Here is a 17,052-nt window from a genome sequence, read left to right as displayed (position 1 = left end):
TTCTGTCTCCAGAGCCGCTTTGTTATACTGCAACAAGATAGAAGATTGTTTTTTCTTACATATTCATCCAGAAGATGGGCAGATAAGCCTGGGCAGTAGGCCTCTGTTTCACAGATCATCAAAGGAAACAGTTCTCTTTGTTTTCATCATCTCCTATGGTGGTTTCCTCAAGTACATGTGGAAAATGGTCATGAAAGAAACTGGAACGGGCAATTTTTTTTCTAAAGAATGTGGCCTGGAATTTTGTGTTTACCACTTTGCCTCCCATACTTTTGGCTAAAAACTTATCATATGTCTATAACCACTGTGAGGGAGGCTGGAATCAATAACCTCTAGCAAAACCTCAGAGGCTCTGTTACTAAGGGGAAGGAGAGAACAGACACTTGGGAGGTAGGGAGAAGTTTGTAATCTTCACCATAAGAAGGCACATTGGAAACGGAAGTCCAAAGGAATTTGAAGAAGGTGATGTCAGCTAGAGGGAAGGTCAGGAGGTCCTAATGCTCATCACCCCCACAAACACAGCAAAAACAATAAATAACCAACCACAAAGTGATGGAAATATATGAGAAAGAGTGTTTTTAAAACCCTGAAGAGCTCAAAATCCAAGGATGGCCACAGAGCGAAGTATGGGAAGTGTTTTCTCTGCACTACCCCATCTCTTAGTCCAGACCAGCGCAGCGCCAGGTGGGGTTTCCTTCAGAGAAACCTCACCTTGGGGGGAAGAAGCGGGAGAACCCCAGGACGCCTTCGCACTGTGGATGTCGGTCGCCTTTGCTGCTGAGGCCTTCCAGGTCTGCACCAAAGCTGATGGAGCTGCACGGGGTCCTGCCTGCTGCATTTACTCTCTGGGGATGGAGCTGTTGCTCTGAGCCCATGCAGCTGCTGCTGCTGCTGCTGCGTCTCCCCACCAGCTGGAGTCACTGTGGGGAGCCCCAGACACCCACACTTGTTTTCCACAAGGGATCTGCACGCTCTGACGGCCGACACCACCACTGCAGCAAGGGCACCTGTGCCCTAGGACCAGGCATGGCGGTGGTTCCACACGTGCCTGACCCCGGGATCCCAGCTGTGCTACTGCTCTGAGTGCTAGCATGCTAGACCAGGGACTGAGAGGGAGCCCCTTGCCCAGAGCTCTCCCACGTTGTCTGTCTCAAGGAGAACAAGGAGGCCCTAGAAGCTTTTGCCTCTTAGGAACCCTCCAGCCCTAGCTACCGCTGCCACCTGAAGACCCCCAGAGTCAGTGTTGACATTGATCTCTGCTGACGGAGCTGCACGGGGACTGTGCTGCTCTGCCTTGCCAGGGAGCAAAGATACTGCATCTTCCCCAGCCTCTGTCGTCACAGCTGTTTTCAGGTGAGAGTCTTTCCCACCCAAGCCAATCCGAAAAGGCTGGAAGAAGCAAGTGCATCCTCCAGACTGAGACGGCACTTTGAGACCAAGAAAACTACGTAAGCCACTCCATACCATTTACAGAGTTTTATTCAAGGTAACTTATTGAGGAGAGCAGGTGGGCGGTCTAGGTGCTGCTACACAGCTATTCTTTGCCCAGTCCAGACCTTAATCCACAGCTTTTATGGAGCGAGGGGCATTTGTGGTGAGGTCAAAGGGTAGTTATCTAATGTGGCACTATATGTGCGCCGGAGGATCTCTACCCGTTATCCAAAATGGTGCCATCTGTGCACCACTTTAGGGAAGCTCAGAGCAAGCCTGTCTGCGTTCTGGTCAGGGCATACATTAACCTCCACTGGGCCCTGAGGGAGGCATTGCTTGGACATGACCAAGATGGAGGGCCGCAGGTGGAGTCGGTTTGTTGGCACTCCTACACAGGTCAGTATCTGTGTGAACAGAGATGCAGAATCCTCAGCAAAATAATAGCAAACCAATTTTAACAGCAAATTAAGAGGATCATATATCATGATCAGGTGGGATTCATCTCTGGGATGCAGGAACATTTCAGCATCCAGAAATCAAAATGTGATATACCACAGTAACAAAATGAAGGATAAAAATAATATGATCATTGCAATAGATGCGGAAAAAGCATTTGGCAAAATTCAAATCCTTTATGATAAAAACTCTTTTAACAAATTAGGTATAGAGAGAATGTTCTTCATCATAATAAATAAAGGTCATATATGACAAGTCCACAGCTAATATTGTGTTCTATAGTAAAAAGTTAACAGCTTTTCCTGTGAGATTATGGAGAAGACGGAGATGTCCTCTCTGGCCATTTCTATTCAACACAATACCGGATGTCCTAGCTATAATGATTAGGCTAGAAAAATAATTAAAAGGCCTCCAAATCAGAAAGGGAGAAGTAGAATTATCTGTTTGCAGATGATCTTAAATCTTGTATATACAAATGATCTTATATATATGATCATATATATATATATACATATATATATATGCACGCGCACACACACACACACACACACATATATATATATGTATATATATAAAGTCTTTATATATATATATAAAATCTCCACCAGAAAATTGTTAGAACTGATAAGTGAATTCAGGAAAGTTGCAGGATACAAAATCAAATATACAAAAATCAGTTGCATTTTTATACACCTAATAAACTATCTGAAAGAGATGATAGCAGCTTTATTTACAATAGCATTGAAAACAAAATAGGGATAAATTTACCAAGGAGTTGAATGATCTGTACACTGGACACTATAAGACGTTGATGAAAGAGATTAAAGAAGACACAAATAAATGGAAAGATATCCTGTGTTCTTGGATTGGAAGAATTAATATTGTGAAAATTCCCGTATTACCCAAAGTGATCTACAGATTTAATGCAATCTCTATGAAAATTGCAATGGCATTTTTCACAGAAATAAAAAAAATTACTCTAAAATTTTATGGAACTTACAAAAGACCCCCCCGGTAGCCAAAGCAATCCTGAGAAAGAAAGCTAGAGAGGCATCACAGTTCTGGATTTCAAACTATTACAAAGCTATAGTAATCAAAACAGGATGGTACTCAAATAAAGCAGGCACATAGATTAGTGGAACAGAATCGATAGCCTAGACATAAACCCACACATATGGGGTCAGTTAAGAATACACAGTTGGGGGAAGGACATTGTTTTCAATAAATTGTATTGGGAAGGCTGGGTATCCACATGCAAAGGAACGAAACTGGACCCCTGTCTTATACCACTCACAATAGACTATCTTGACATGGATCAAAGACTTAATTATAAGAGCTGAAACTATAAAACTTCTAGAAGAAAACTTACGGAAAAAGATCTTTGACATTGGTCTTGGCGGTGATTTCTTGGGTAGGACACCAAAAGCACAGGCAATGGAAGCTAAAATAAACAAGTGGTATTTTGACAAACTAAAAAGATTCTGTTTTAATTTCAATTTACTGCCCTACAGAATGGGAGAAGATACTTGCAAAACATATATCTGAGAATGAGCTACTGTCTAAAATATATAAAGAACTCTCACAGCTGAAGAGTACAAAAGCAAGTAATCCAATTAAAAATTAGGCAAAGGACCTGAATAAACATTTTCCCAAAGAAGACATACAAATGGCTGATAGTATATGATAAAGTACTCAACATCGGTAATCATCAGGGAAATGGAAATAAAAACCACTTACTGTATCACCTCACACCTGTTAGAATGGCTATTATCAAAAAGACAAGACATGGGAAGTAGTTGCAAGGTTGTGAAGGAAATGGAACTCTTTAACGTTGTTGGTGGGATTGTGAAAATGGTACAGCTACAGTATGGAAGTTCCTCAAAAAATTAAAAATACAACTACCATATGATCTAACAATCCTACTCCTGAGTATATATATATCCAAAGGAATTGAAATAATTATCTTAAAGCGAGATCTGTACACCCATATTCCCTATAGCATTATTCACAATAGACAAGATTTAGAAATGAACTTAATGTCCTTAGATAGATAAATGGATAAAAGACCATAAAACTTCCTTCCTTCCTTCCTTCCTTCCTTCCTTCCTTCCTTCCTTCCTTCCTTCCTTCCTTCCTCTCATTCTGTCATGTATATATATTTGAATATTATTCAGCCAAAATAAAGGAAGGAGATCCTGCCATTTGCTGCAACATGAATGTATCTGAAGGGCACTATGCCCATTATTCACAATAGACAAGATTTAGAAATGAACTTAATGTCCTTAGATAGATAAATGGATAAAAGACCATAAAACTTCCTTCCTTCCTTCCTTCCTTCCTTCCTTCCTTCCTTCCTTCCTTCCTTCCTTCCTTCCTTCCTCTCATTCTGTCATGTATATATATTTGAATATTATTCAGCCAAAATAAAGGAAGGAGATCCTGCCATTTGCTGCAACATGAATGTATCTGAAGGGCACTATGCCCAGTAAAATACACCAGACGGAAAGACAAATACTGTATGGTATTACTTATATGTGGAATCTTAAAATAAAAACCAAAAAAAAAAAAAAAAAAACCAGCAGCACAAAAAATGATTTTGTGTGAACAGAGAATAGAATGTTGGGTGCCACAGGTGAGGAGAGTGATAAATTAGTTGATGGGGTCAAAGCATACAGATTTGCAGTTTAAGAGGATTACATTCTGAGAATCTGTGTACAGCCTGGTAACTATAGTTACTAATATGGCATTGCATACTTAGACATTCATGAGAGGAGCTTTTAAGCATTTGTACAACAAACACACACACAGACACTATTGACAATGTTAATTGTGTGAGGTGATGGATGTATTAGTTATCTTTGTTTTGGTAATCATTTTGCCTTGTGTATTTGTATCAAATCATCACATTGTATACTTTAATATATACAATTTTATTGGCCATTTCTTCCTCAATAGAGTTAAATAGTTTAGAAAAATATCCTTTTTTAAAAAATGTTTATTTTTGAGAGAGTGGAGAGAGTATACATGCATGCACAAGTAGGGGAGGGGCAGAGAGAGAGAGGGAGACACAGAATCCAAAGCTGGCTCCAGGCTCTGAGCTGTCAGCACAGAGCCCAATGCGGGGCTCTAACCCTCAAACCATGAGCTCATGATCTGAGCCGAAGTTGGACACTTAACCAACTGAGCCACCTAGGCACCCCCCAAAATATTCTTTTAAAATATTCTCTATCTTGTTTTAAAGCACTCAGTTACTCACCTGAGCACTCTACTCTTCTTTCCTTGTCTCTCCTACAGCCATGGTCCTCATGTCTCTTTACATTCTGTTCCCTGAGTTTTTCTCTAATGTATACTCATTATCCCCATTCCTGCTATATTGGTCAGACAGTTACTGTCTCCAGTTATATGGTCCCCCTCCACATATGTTCTCCCTCTCACCCACCAGAATGATCTTTTGAACAGTTTCAAGTTGAATTAAGCCATTTTCTTCTTGAAAATTCTCAGTGCTTATCTTCCAGAGGCTAAAAATCTAAACTAGTTGGCCTACTGTGTGCCCTACATGTTCTCATTCTTATTTGCCTTTCTTAGTACTTTTCCAAGCATACAAGTTTAGTTACACTTGCTGTTTCCCAAAGATACCATCTCAGCCTTTTGTTTTCATCTTTCTTAAAAGCCACACTCACCCACCCTTATGTTCACCTAGAAAGCTGCCATGTTTTCTGGATATTCAGGATATTGCATAATCACTACCTGTTTTGCGAGGCGATCATTCATAGCCCCGTGACCCCAAGCAGTTTGCAGTTATTCCACCCTCATATTCCCATAACTGTTTTACGTGTATGCCTTCATGAACATAAATCTTTTGTATTGTAGTTATCTGTTTACTCTTTGCTGCTCTTTAACCTCATGAGCTCCCTGCAGACAGGGAGTAAATATATTTACACATATTTAAAAGAATACCCAGCACATGGCACTATCTAAGGCACATGGTAGCCATTGAAACAAATAGATGGGAAGTCAGTTGATAAAGGCATGAAAGCAGTTCTTGAAATTTGTCATGTACAGGAAATAAGATGTTTCATTTAGGCTGTTGCAACAGAAGACATTATTCATTTTTAAAAACCGAGAACATCAGTAAAAACACCCATGCATTTTTACAGTGCTTTTTCAAATTTTAAAGCACTTTCACTTTATCTGCTAGGTTTTTCAACAGCGTTAGAGACATTTTTAATGAGGCATTTCATTAACTTTTCCTTTGGTGATTGAAACACCGATGTGGTATGTCTGTGCCACCCTGTCTTCGGATGTGCATGTTGCAGAATGCTTACCTCTGACCTACTCATAGTGCGTTTTGTGTCACAGTGGACGACGTAGTGGATGAAAGTGATGACAACGATGAGCTTGACTTAGAAGCCGAAAATGAAACTGAAAATGAAGATGACGTAGATCAAAATTTTAAGGTTAGTGTGACTCCATCTTTAGTCGATTTTATAAATTGTATCCACAGTTGTAAAACAAAGGTTGGGGAGGTAGGTATAGCTTAATGGTAGATTAATTCATGTAGTCCCCATCTGTTTATTATGATGAGGGTGGACACTGAATTAATGAAAGGGAAAATAATATTGTTCTGAATGCGTTGGTCTGAAAAGGGTGTGAGAATAACTTACCTTCACTCTCTTTGGCCATGATGACCTCAGGTAACCCATCTGGCTTAGGTTTCAAAGTCTAAGGAAATCTGAGTTTGAAGGAAAGTGGTTTGAGACTCTAAGTGGCAACCTGTTCCTCTTTCAGCAATCTTTTGGAGATATCAAAATAGTAGGAAAACAATCTGTAACTGCTGGCTCTTTGGTAAGAATTAGGGTCTACATGATGATTCTTAGGTTTCAGGTAATTGGAGAAGAAAATGGACAAAAGTATTTATTCAATTGAGACTAGATAAAAAATATTGTCATGTGATATTAAGTAAAAAGGCAGGGGAGTTTTCAGAATTTGGTGGCATCCCTAGAAGTATAGTGACTATATTTGCTTTATTTAGTGTTAGAAGGGGTTTTAGTATCTTTGGAAAAGTATCTGTTTAACTCTTTCAGTTTTCAGCTGTTTAACTTAGTGCTTTTTTGGCATATGGGGAGGGATTCATTTGACCTTTGCCTGCTTGCACCTTTTTGTCTTGAAATGTTACATCAAAATTGGGTACACTGCATATTTGACCCCCTCTGGAGATAGAATCTAAGATATTGGAGGGAGATTTCCACCTTTTTTTTTTTTTTTTTAATTTTTTTTTTAATGTTTGTTTATTTTTGAGAAAGACAGAGCGTGAGTGGGAGAGGGGTAGAGAGAGAGACACAGACTCCGAAGCAGGCTTCATGCTCTGAGCTGTCAGCACAGAGCCCGACAGGCTCCAACTCATGAACCCTGAGATCATGACCTAAGCCAAAGTTGGATGCTTAACCAGCTGAGCCACCCAGGCACCCTGAGATTTCCATCTTAATAGGAGATGGAGAACCAGTTTTATTATCACCAACTGTGATCACCAAGGCAGGCTTTGGCAGAAATGTCAAGTTAGCCAATCTGGACAGCATGATGGTCTACATTCTTACCTCAAGAAGCTACAAAGAAGAAAACCCATGCAGGCTCTGATGGTCAAGGCAAAAAATCTGGGCTAACTGTGTGATTGTGGTTCGGGACTTGATGGAAGTGAAAGAACTATGGGATGAGAATTTAGATTCTGTTATGTAAAGTGTTCCTTAGATAATAGGAAAAATCACCTGTTTGGATTCTTTGGGAAGTGAGTGTTGAAGGATAGTAAAATTTTTCAGATTGACACTAAATTTATGATTTGAAGTATTATATTTTGATAGAAACTTTTATGTGCTGTATGTTTCCATGTTATTAAAAACATAGTATGTTGAGTATAATTCATTCTTTATGATTCAGGGTCCTCATTAAAATATCTGTTATTGGGATCACTACAGATGTAAAGACAGAGAGATTGGTGGGAAAATAGAACTCAGTAGGAATTATAACAATGATTCTATTTTGCTCCTTGGAAATTGTCAGTGTAGATGCATGAATACATTACTTAAAATTTTTTAAAAAAATCATATGAGAGTAAAGTTATGTATATTATGTATCATGATCCTATACCCCTAAATATGTCAGTGTATATTTCCTAAGAATAATGATACTCTCTTACATAACTACAATGCAGTTGTTAACTTCATAAGTTTATACTGATAGAACATTTTTATCTAATCTACCATGCATATTTGACTGTCAGCTGATCTAATAAATGTCCTTTATGACTTTTTTTTTCCTCTCTCTAGTATTTTTTTTTTCCTCTCTCTAGTGCTAACATCAGGTATTGTGTTTAATTATCTTGTCCCTTAGATCTCCTTTAATTTAAAACATTTCCACATATTTCTTTCTCTTTTGTGACATTCACATCTTTGGAAAATATAGTTGTTGGCTGTGTTACTCACTGGAATGTCCATGATTGCTCACATTTCTCCCACTTTACCTTAACACAGCAGTTGTAATAATAAAAAATAATAGAATGAATTTATTGAACATCCAATCTTATGTTAGTCCGTGCTGTTTTTAATTTTTTTTAAAGTTTATTTATTTATTTTGAGAGAGAGAGAGCATGACTGGGGGAGGGGTGGAGAGGGAGACAGAATTCCAAGCAGGCTCTGCACCATCCGCACAGAGCCCGATGTGCGGCTCAAACTCACAAAGCGTGAGATCACGACCTGAGCCGGAATCAAGAGTTGGATGCTTAACCGACTGAGCCATCCAGGCGCCTGTACTTTTTTTTAAAAATTGAAGTATAGTTGACATACACTATCTTATTAGTTTCAGGTATACAGCATAGTTATTTGACACTATGAAATGTTCACCATGGTCAGTCTAGTTACCACTTGAATTTACCATTTATGCTAATCCATGCTCTTTACATATAGTAACTCTAAAGCCTCATCTCAGTCCTCTAAGTTACATGGTATTAATTACCTCTGCTTTACATGGCTAATAATCAGAAGAAGGAGGCACAAAAAGATTACTAATGTAGCTTATAAGAGGGGGGACAGGATTCAGAATAAAGCAGTCGGATGTGAATGTCAGCTTTCTTTACCACCATGCTATACCCAAATGTTATTTGTTTATTTTTAAAGGGCTACAGAATTGTTGACTCTTTGAAACTGCTGAGTTCTATTATCTTATTTTCTTCTTTACCACAGTCTGCCTCTTACTGTCTTTGGCAGTTACATATTTAGTAAAACTTAATTTTTCCTTTTATTCTAAATCCCATTACTTCTTTCCTTGTCAGGTGAACCTGATGTGCATTGAGTTTAATATTTATTTGTGTTCCATTGTGTTTATACTCATAGAGACTCTTTTTTTCCTCACCATAGCAATCCCATTCTCTATTCTCTTTACCCCAGATGATTCTGCTTGGAGCATTTATAGAAACCTGGAGGTTTAGAAGACTCATTTCCAGATAGCCAAGACTTGTCAGTATACACACTTCAATGTGTTTTTTTCCCTCTCCTTTACTTTAGAAGAACTTTAAGGAGTGATAGACAGTTGTTGTTGTTGTTGTTGTTTTTCCCTGAGGCTGTCAGTAGCTCTTCATCTTTGTTTTTCCCTAAACCAAAACACAAAATTTCCTGCTGTTGACCTCTCAAAGTACAGTTTTTTTGGTCCACAATGGCTGTTTTACAGATAAATTATTATTATTTTTTTGAAAGTAGAGAGCCAATCTCTAAGGCTTAATTTTCACAAAGTATTGAATATTGAATTCTAGTATGTTTAGAGAAAGAATACTTTTGTAAACTTTTTATTTTTTATTTTTTTATTATTATTTATTTATTTATTTTTTCAACGTTTATTTATTTTTGGGACAGAGAGAGACAGAGCATGAATGGGGGAGGGGCAGAGAGAGAGGGAGACACAGAATCGGAAACAGGCTCCAGGCTCTGAGCCATCAGCCCAGAGCCTGACGCCGGGCTCGAACTCACGGACCGCGAGATCGTGGCCTGGCTGAAGTCGGACGCTTAACCGACTGCGCCACCCAGGCGCCCCATGTAAACTTTTTATTTTAAAAGCATTCTCTATTAGGTGCCAATCAAGGAAATTATATATTTTGATTCATCAATTAATAATTTGAAGACACATGAAATTACATATTCAAGTACTAATAATTATATAATAGTGATACAGTAATTATCATGATACTCTTTAAATACACATAGTGTTTATTATTTCTGGCAATGGAGAAAATCTTTTTGTTGGTTATACAAGGGATAGCTAAGTTCCTGAATATAAAATATGAGAAATACATAGTATGTTTTTCCTTTTAAATTACTTAATACGAAATATGTACATAGAGTCTATGGAGACTATGTGTATATGCATATACACGTATAGAAAGTATTGTAAGAATTGGGGCATGGTAGAATAAATTTAAGGCTAAAAGTAAGTTCACTCTGATAGTAAGGTAAATGCAAAGTTAAAAATGAATGCCCATTGCAGACAAATCTTACATCTCTCTTTTTCAGTGAAGGTGGTGGTAAGTTTGTATTTGTGTGAGGCCACATTTGGTGAGAATAGCTTGGGTAGTAGGTAAACTGACACTTGTCCTTCTGTCACAGCATACTTCTGGCCTTTGAGCAGATACAGATAAAATTAATCCTGGATGCATATCCTGTTTTCCTAAGGTCAGACCTCTCCTTTAAATTTACCCTCTTCTTTCTTAAAAGGGCATGAAAATCATTTCTGATTGTTGTTCAACTTTTCACTTTTTTCCCCCCGAAAAACAAAGTGAATGGTGACACTGAGCTTTTCTAAGGGAAATTATTGACCAAGGAATACAAGAGGACGGTATAATCATTAATTTGTCTTGAGGCATTCCATCGAGCAACAGTGTATGCTCTGAAATCAATGATGAATTTTACATCCTGGGTGTTCTCTTTGCATGCTGTGTGATTTTGAGCAAGCCACTTAACCCTCTCTCTACCTCCGTTTCCTCTTCAGTTAAATGGAGGTAATAATGCTATCTACCTCATAGTGTTCTTGTGCAGATTAAATTATGTAAAACCCTTAGTGCTTTACACATTTTCACTGCTTAGTAAATGTTATGATTATCACCACCACTATCTTGTATTTATATTTTTCAATTTAGTTTTAAGTTTTACTGCCCTTAAATGTGAATAAAATTTTGACAATTCAGGAGGGCATACTTTAGTCTGGATCTTGATGCTAGGTTTTCCATCTTGAGGTGCCCAAATGCTGTGTTCTATTAGAGTAACCTTTAACACAGTAAAACAACCAAAACAATGAAATGTGCAACAATGAAGCAAAAATACAAGCACATTTTAATTTATACAGCTTTTATTCAGTGATTATTCTCTACATGTGATTAATAATTTGGAAAATTTTAGTCTGAATTATATTCTGTAACTTTTTCTTAACTGGTGACATTTTTATTATTTCAGAATGATGATATTGAAACGGATATTAACAAGCTAAAACCCCAGCAGGAACCAGGACGAACGATAGAAGAACTTAAAATGTATGAACACCTTTTCCCTGAGCTTGTTGATGATTTTCAGGTATAAATATGGAAAATACAGCATCTTAATTGATTTTAAGAAAAAATTCTTTTTTTTTTCTTCCTTAGGCCTATGATCACTGGTTTCCTTCTCCTTCCTGTTTCTAAAATGTGAAAGTAATATTGCCTTTCTGAGTGACATTGGACTGCTGCTTTAGCATTCTGAGCTGCAAACTGCTTATTTATAAAATGAGGGGACCAGCTCATTTAGTTTTTGGGCTGGCTTAAAACTTTTTCATCACTTTGGCTCATTGCTTTAATTGGCATAGTTTCTTACTCTTTGTAAAAAAATAATCTTTAAAATGGCATTTCAGAATCTGACATTAAAGTCATCTTTGTAGCAGTTGCATCCAACTGAAGGGGAGACAAGAGCTAAGAAAGTGCTAAATTAAAACTGTAGTCTGCTTGTTGTGTTGGCTGGAGGTTTCCATGTAACGGGATGGGGTGTGGGGGGTGGGGAGGACAACTTAAAGTCTTTATATCTGATTTGGTTCACAGGGAGAGTGACTTCTTGTTAACATTTCTTACCCTCATTTATTTACTGGAGTGCGCGTACATAGCGTGGGTTACGTAGCAAGTAAACCTGATTGAATTGATGGTGATTAGTAGGTTTAGTTTCTTATTCCCACTCAGCTGCCTGCTGTGGTGGGTCCTTGAGTAAGTCCCTGAAATTGCCCAGAATCTTAAACTGTAAAATAAAGGGTGAACCAGATAATCTCAGATTTATTCAGCTCTTACTACAAGTCCCATACCCCATAAACCCATTTATTTCCATTATAATTCTTAGTTGCCTAAAGAAAAAGACTTTAATATGAAGTTATGTATGAGAAATAAAAAAAGAAATACAGTTGATCCTTGAAAAATGTGGGGGTTGGAGGTGTCAGTCTCTGAATGGAGTAAAAAGTGCATGTATAACTTTTGATTCCCCCAAAACTTAACTACTTAATAGCTTCCTGTTGACTGGAATCCTTACTGATAATAGAAGCAGTTGATGAACACATTTTGTATGTTGTATGTATTATATACCAGGTTCGTACAAATACAGCAAGCTACAAGAAAGAAAATGTCGTTAAGAAAATCATAAGGAAGAGAAATACGTATACAGCACTGTACTGTATGTTCTGTGCGTATCAGAAACAATCCGGGTTAGTGGTGTTGACACTCACTGTGCTCATTCTTCAGGGTTCTCTTTGGGATCTTAACGAGCTTGGGACGCAATAGGAACAGCCTCTAGTTGCTCCCCGCTGCCTTCCTCCCCTCCCCCCCCCGCCATTTCCTCGGTGCTCGCAAAGATTTGAGGGATGTTGGAAGGTACTCTAAAATCAGGCGGACTAGAAAGAAGGCAGGAGTAAAGGAGAATGGTATTTGTCAAAAAGAGAAAAAGAAGAAGACAGGAGGAGGCGTTTGGGAAAGGGTACTGAACCTACTAGATGTATGGCTGTTCTTTAAACATCTTTGTGCCCAGCTAAGAACTGCTTAAAAATAACACCTGGGAGGTGACAGATAGTGCTACCTCAAAGCAGAAAAATACTGCAGAAGGAATTTGGGAAGGAATTTCTTCTTTCTTTTCTATGTGTGTATAGGAACTATATAACATGATTAAAAATGGTAGGAGTTTTGATGTGTGAATAAAGAAAAATAATTTTTTAATGGGTGTCAAGGCCAGGATTTTGGTTTTCATTCTTTCGCAGGCTACTTCTTTCTTGTAGGCTACGATGGTGAGTTCTTGTATATCTGCCTGTTAATTCATCACCCAGAATAGGCTACCCTTGATGGTTTCCTGCTTGGCCCCTAACAGCTGGTCAGCTTGTCCTTTAATTTGGCTGCTCATAGAAGTGGGTTCCTACTTGTGGTCTGACTTGGCCAGGGCCGGATGGGAAAGACGGGTTTGTCAGAGTGTAAGTGCTCTGAAAAGTCTTCTCAAGTAACTGACTCCTTTTTATTATGTGTAAGTAAAAGAAGCTATTTCAAGTATTTCAGTTAATACGTATTTATCAATGTGTTCTCTATTTTGCCACAAAGTATAGTGTAGAATAGTTAACTGTATTTCTGTGGCATGTGTTACAGGAATAGCACATGATCTTTTATTTACACAACTGGACAGTTATTTCTAAAGTAGCTGTGTTGGCAGTTGACTGTCTTTCTCATTTTTAAATTTCAGATGAATGCATCTTTAGGATACATTAATCTCTATTTTTTGAATTGTGTGTTGGAGCTGTATCTAAGCAGCAAGATTTAAGTGATACATTTTAGAGAATTAAAAATATTGGTTGGTTCCAGATAAGAAGTGTTTGAAAGAATTTTTTCAGCCATCATCTTATCAGATACTGGCAGATCATGAGATATTAAACACAAATGAAATTAATTTCAACTTTTTAAATGACTTTTTCCATTTGGACTTACATGTCATTTTCAGTATCAACCATTGGAGTTTAAAATTACTTGATGTATTTGTTAGAATTCTGAACACCACCCACTTTGCTTCCAGATGTGTTAAGGCTACTATTCAGTGGCCAGATAGAGGCAAATTGAATACATTTGAAGGCAACTTGTAGAAGTGTTAAAGTAATTATCAACAGACTTTTGAGGGACCTTTTTAAAACTATGATTATTGGGGCGCCTGGGTGGCGCAGTCGGTTAAGCGTCCGACTTCACCAGGTCACGATCTCGCGGCCCGTGAGTTCGAGCCCCGCGTCGGGCTCTGGGTTGACGGCTCGGAGCCTGGAGCCTGTTTCCCATTCTGTGTCTCCCTCTCTCTCGGCCCCTCCCCCGTTCATGCTCTGTCTCTCTCTGTCCCAAAAATAAATAAACGTTGAAAAAAAAAATTAAAAAAAAAAAAAAAACTATGATTATTTATTCATAGTGACAGTTACAGTTTTATTTGCTTTTGTTTCTTAATGGCAGAATATGGGAAGTGTCAAAATTCTGAATTGTCACAGCTCTTTTTTCATGTATTTGTGGTGGCATGATGACGGTTGCCTTATGGACTTTTGTTAGTTTTGTTTTTCTTTTTTTCCTCTTTTTATTTTGGTTTTAAATTTTTATTAAAGTTATGTATGGACAGAGTTTAAAGAGTCACATAGCTTTACCTAATTTAATCAGGAAAACTGGGTCCCTTTCCCACTACTGTTTCCTACCATCACTTTTAGCATGTTTTTGACACTAATCCCCGTATTTCTAAATGGTAGGCTCACAGTGTCATCTCTTGATTTTCCTGCTTTTGCTCTTTTTTGTTATTATTTTAAGATAGGCATGCAATAATTTTTAGTCTTCTTTTTTAGTACTGTATTTAAAATTTTAAGCTACAGATTTCCCTCTAATTACTGTTTTAGCTACATTACACATGTTTTGATATTTAGTATTTTCATTATCTTTGTTTGGAAACTTTATTTCCATTATGATTTTTTTCTTTCATCTGTTGATAATGTGAAAGTTGGCTTTCCCAATTTTGTACTTATCTCTTTATTTATCTGGCATACTGTGGCAGAAGAGGACATTCTTTATGATTAGAATCTCTTGAATTTTTTGAGGCTTCTTTTATGGCTTTGAACTTAGTCAATTTTCGTTACTACTTCTTGTACCCTTGAAAATAATTCTGCACCTGTTAGGCACGGTTGTGGGTTTGGCCACTGTGACAGGATTGTTCATCATGTTGAGAAGATCTTTTCTGTACTTAAGGCTTTTTATTCCAGTGCTATCAATTACTGTGAAAAATGTGTTAGAAATGTCTCGCTGTGATTGCAAATGTGTCTCCGTTTTGTAGGTCAGTTTTGTTAAATATTTTTGGAGGCATACGAGTATATATTGATTTCTGTTCCCTCTGAAATGAACTGTTAATGGTTATAAAGTTATTGATACTATAAAGTCTCTAAGACATTTAAGGCAAAAAAGTTTAGAAAGTTATTAATGTAGCTAAATTAATTTTAATGAGCTGCCCGGTATCTTTTTAAAGCCTTTTGCTTTGAACTTTTTGATATCTTTAGACATGTATCTTTTAAACAGCATACAGTTGGATTTTTAAAAAGTCTGAGGCTGCCATTTAACTGGAGCATTCAGTTCATTTACATATAACTATTACTCTATTTAGATTTATATTTATGAGATCAGATTTTGTTTCATCTGTGTATCTTTGTCTTTTGTTTGGCCTTCACTTGGATTGACTGTTTTTTGTCTCACTTTTTCACGCGTATTCATTTGAAAGCTCTACAGTCTTGTTATTTTTTATTTTAATCAGCTCTATTGAGGTGTAATTTACATATAATAAACTTCATTCCTTTAAAGTATAAGTTTGAGTATTGACATACATGCAGAAATTCTAGTTACTCTTGATGTAAGTTTTTACTATTCAGAAGTTAATCAGGACCTTTCTTTTTTTTCTTAATTACAAAAGGAAACTTGGAATACTTTTAAGTATCATCACCTCCCAAACCAGTGTATACACTTTTAATTTACATTTTAACTCTAGCTTTTAAAAAATCATTGTGTATGGTACTGCTTTGTGCTTTACATTCAGTGTTTAAGATTTACTCACATTTTTACTATTTTGTTTTTCATTTCTTATTGTTTCTCAGACCTTTAGTCTGAATTACTTTCCTTCTGCCTGAAATACACCTTTTAGTGTGTCTGTAAAAGTGCTTTTACTTGGTAATCATTCTTGAAGTTAGTTTCTTTCTCTGGATAATTTTTAGGAATCAGCTTTATTGAAATATAATCTACATGCAGTAAATTACTCATCTTTAAGTCCAGTGAGTTTTGATGAATTACTGTACAACTACCCACCCAGCCAAGATAATGAAATTCTTTCTGTCACCCCAGATATCTCCCTGGGCCCCTGTGTGGTCAGTCTCTTCATCTCCTGCCCAGGTAACAGCTGATCTGCTCTCTGTCACTGTAGGTTAATTTGCCTGTTCTAGAACTTCTCGTCACTGCAATCCTGCATGAATGTGCTCTGGTGTAAGGTTTCTGTGCTCATCTTATGGTTTTGAGGTTCACTGATGTTACTGTGTATATCAGTGGCTCTTTCCTTATTGCTAAGTAATATTTCATTGTATGAACGTACCATGGTTTCTCTATCTGTTCACTTGATGAGTATTGGAATGCTTGCAGTTTGGGTCCACTGTGAATAAAATTGAGATTAGCACCTGTGTAAAAAGCTTTTTGTGGAAATTTGCCTTCATTTCTCTTGGGTAGATACCTATGAGTGAAACTGCTGGGTAGTATGTATAGGAAGTGTATGTTTTCACTGTACAACACATTGTTTCTGGTGACTTTCAAGATCATTTCTTTAGCTTCCTGCTCTGCAGTTTCCCAATAATGTTGACTAAGGGCAGGTATTCTTTTTTAAATCTTATATGGGATTTGCTGTGTTTTGGAATCTCTGAGTTGTTTTCATTTAGGGTTTGGAAAAACTCTTTATCTCTCCTTCAGATACTGCCTCTTTCCCTTTTCTTCTCTCTTTTGGCATTACTAATTGGATGTAGACTTAAAAACTTTTTTGTTTAATGTTTATTCATTTTTGAGAGAGAGAGAGATACAGAGACAGAGACAGAGCACGAACAGGG

The 17,052-nt window shown here is 37.4% G+C and overlaps 1 protein-coding gene across 3 annotated transcripts in view; it reads left to right on the top strand.

Annotated features, from left to right (window-relative positions):
• The window catches only part of AGTPBP1 (ATP/GTP binding carboxypeptidase 1), a 165,495-nt gene that overhangs the window by 73,443 nt on the left and 75,000 nt on the right, over positions 1-17,052 (top strand). For all 3 annotated transcript variants that reach the window (XM_043566592.1, XM_043566591.1, XM_043566593.1), the window contains exons 12-13: positions 6,247-6,344; positions 11,376-11,492. In XM_043566592.1, the coding sequence (XP_043422527.1) occupies positions 6,247-6,344; positions 11,376-11,492 (215 nt within the window). The remainder of the gene's footprint in view (positions 1-6,246; positions 6,345-11,375; positions 11,493-17,052) is intronic.

The sequence above is a fragment of the Prionailurus bengalensis genome, chromosome D4 (assembly GCF_016509475.1).
Source record: "Prionailurus bengalensis isolate Pbe53 chromosome D4, Fcat_Pben_1.1_paternal_pri, whole genome shotgun sequence".
NCBI lineage: Eukaryota > Metazoa > Chordata > Mammalia > Carnivora > Felidae > Prionailurus > Prionailurus bengalensis.
The sequence above is the reverse complement of the archived record's forward strand: the minus strand, read 5'-3'. Positions and strand labels throughout refer to the sequence as shown.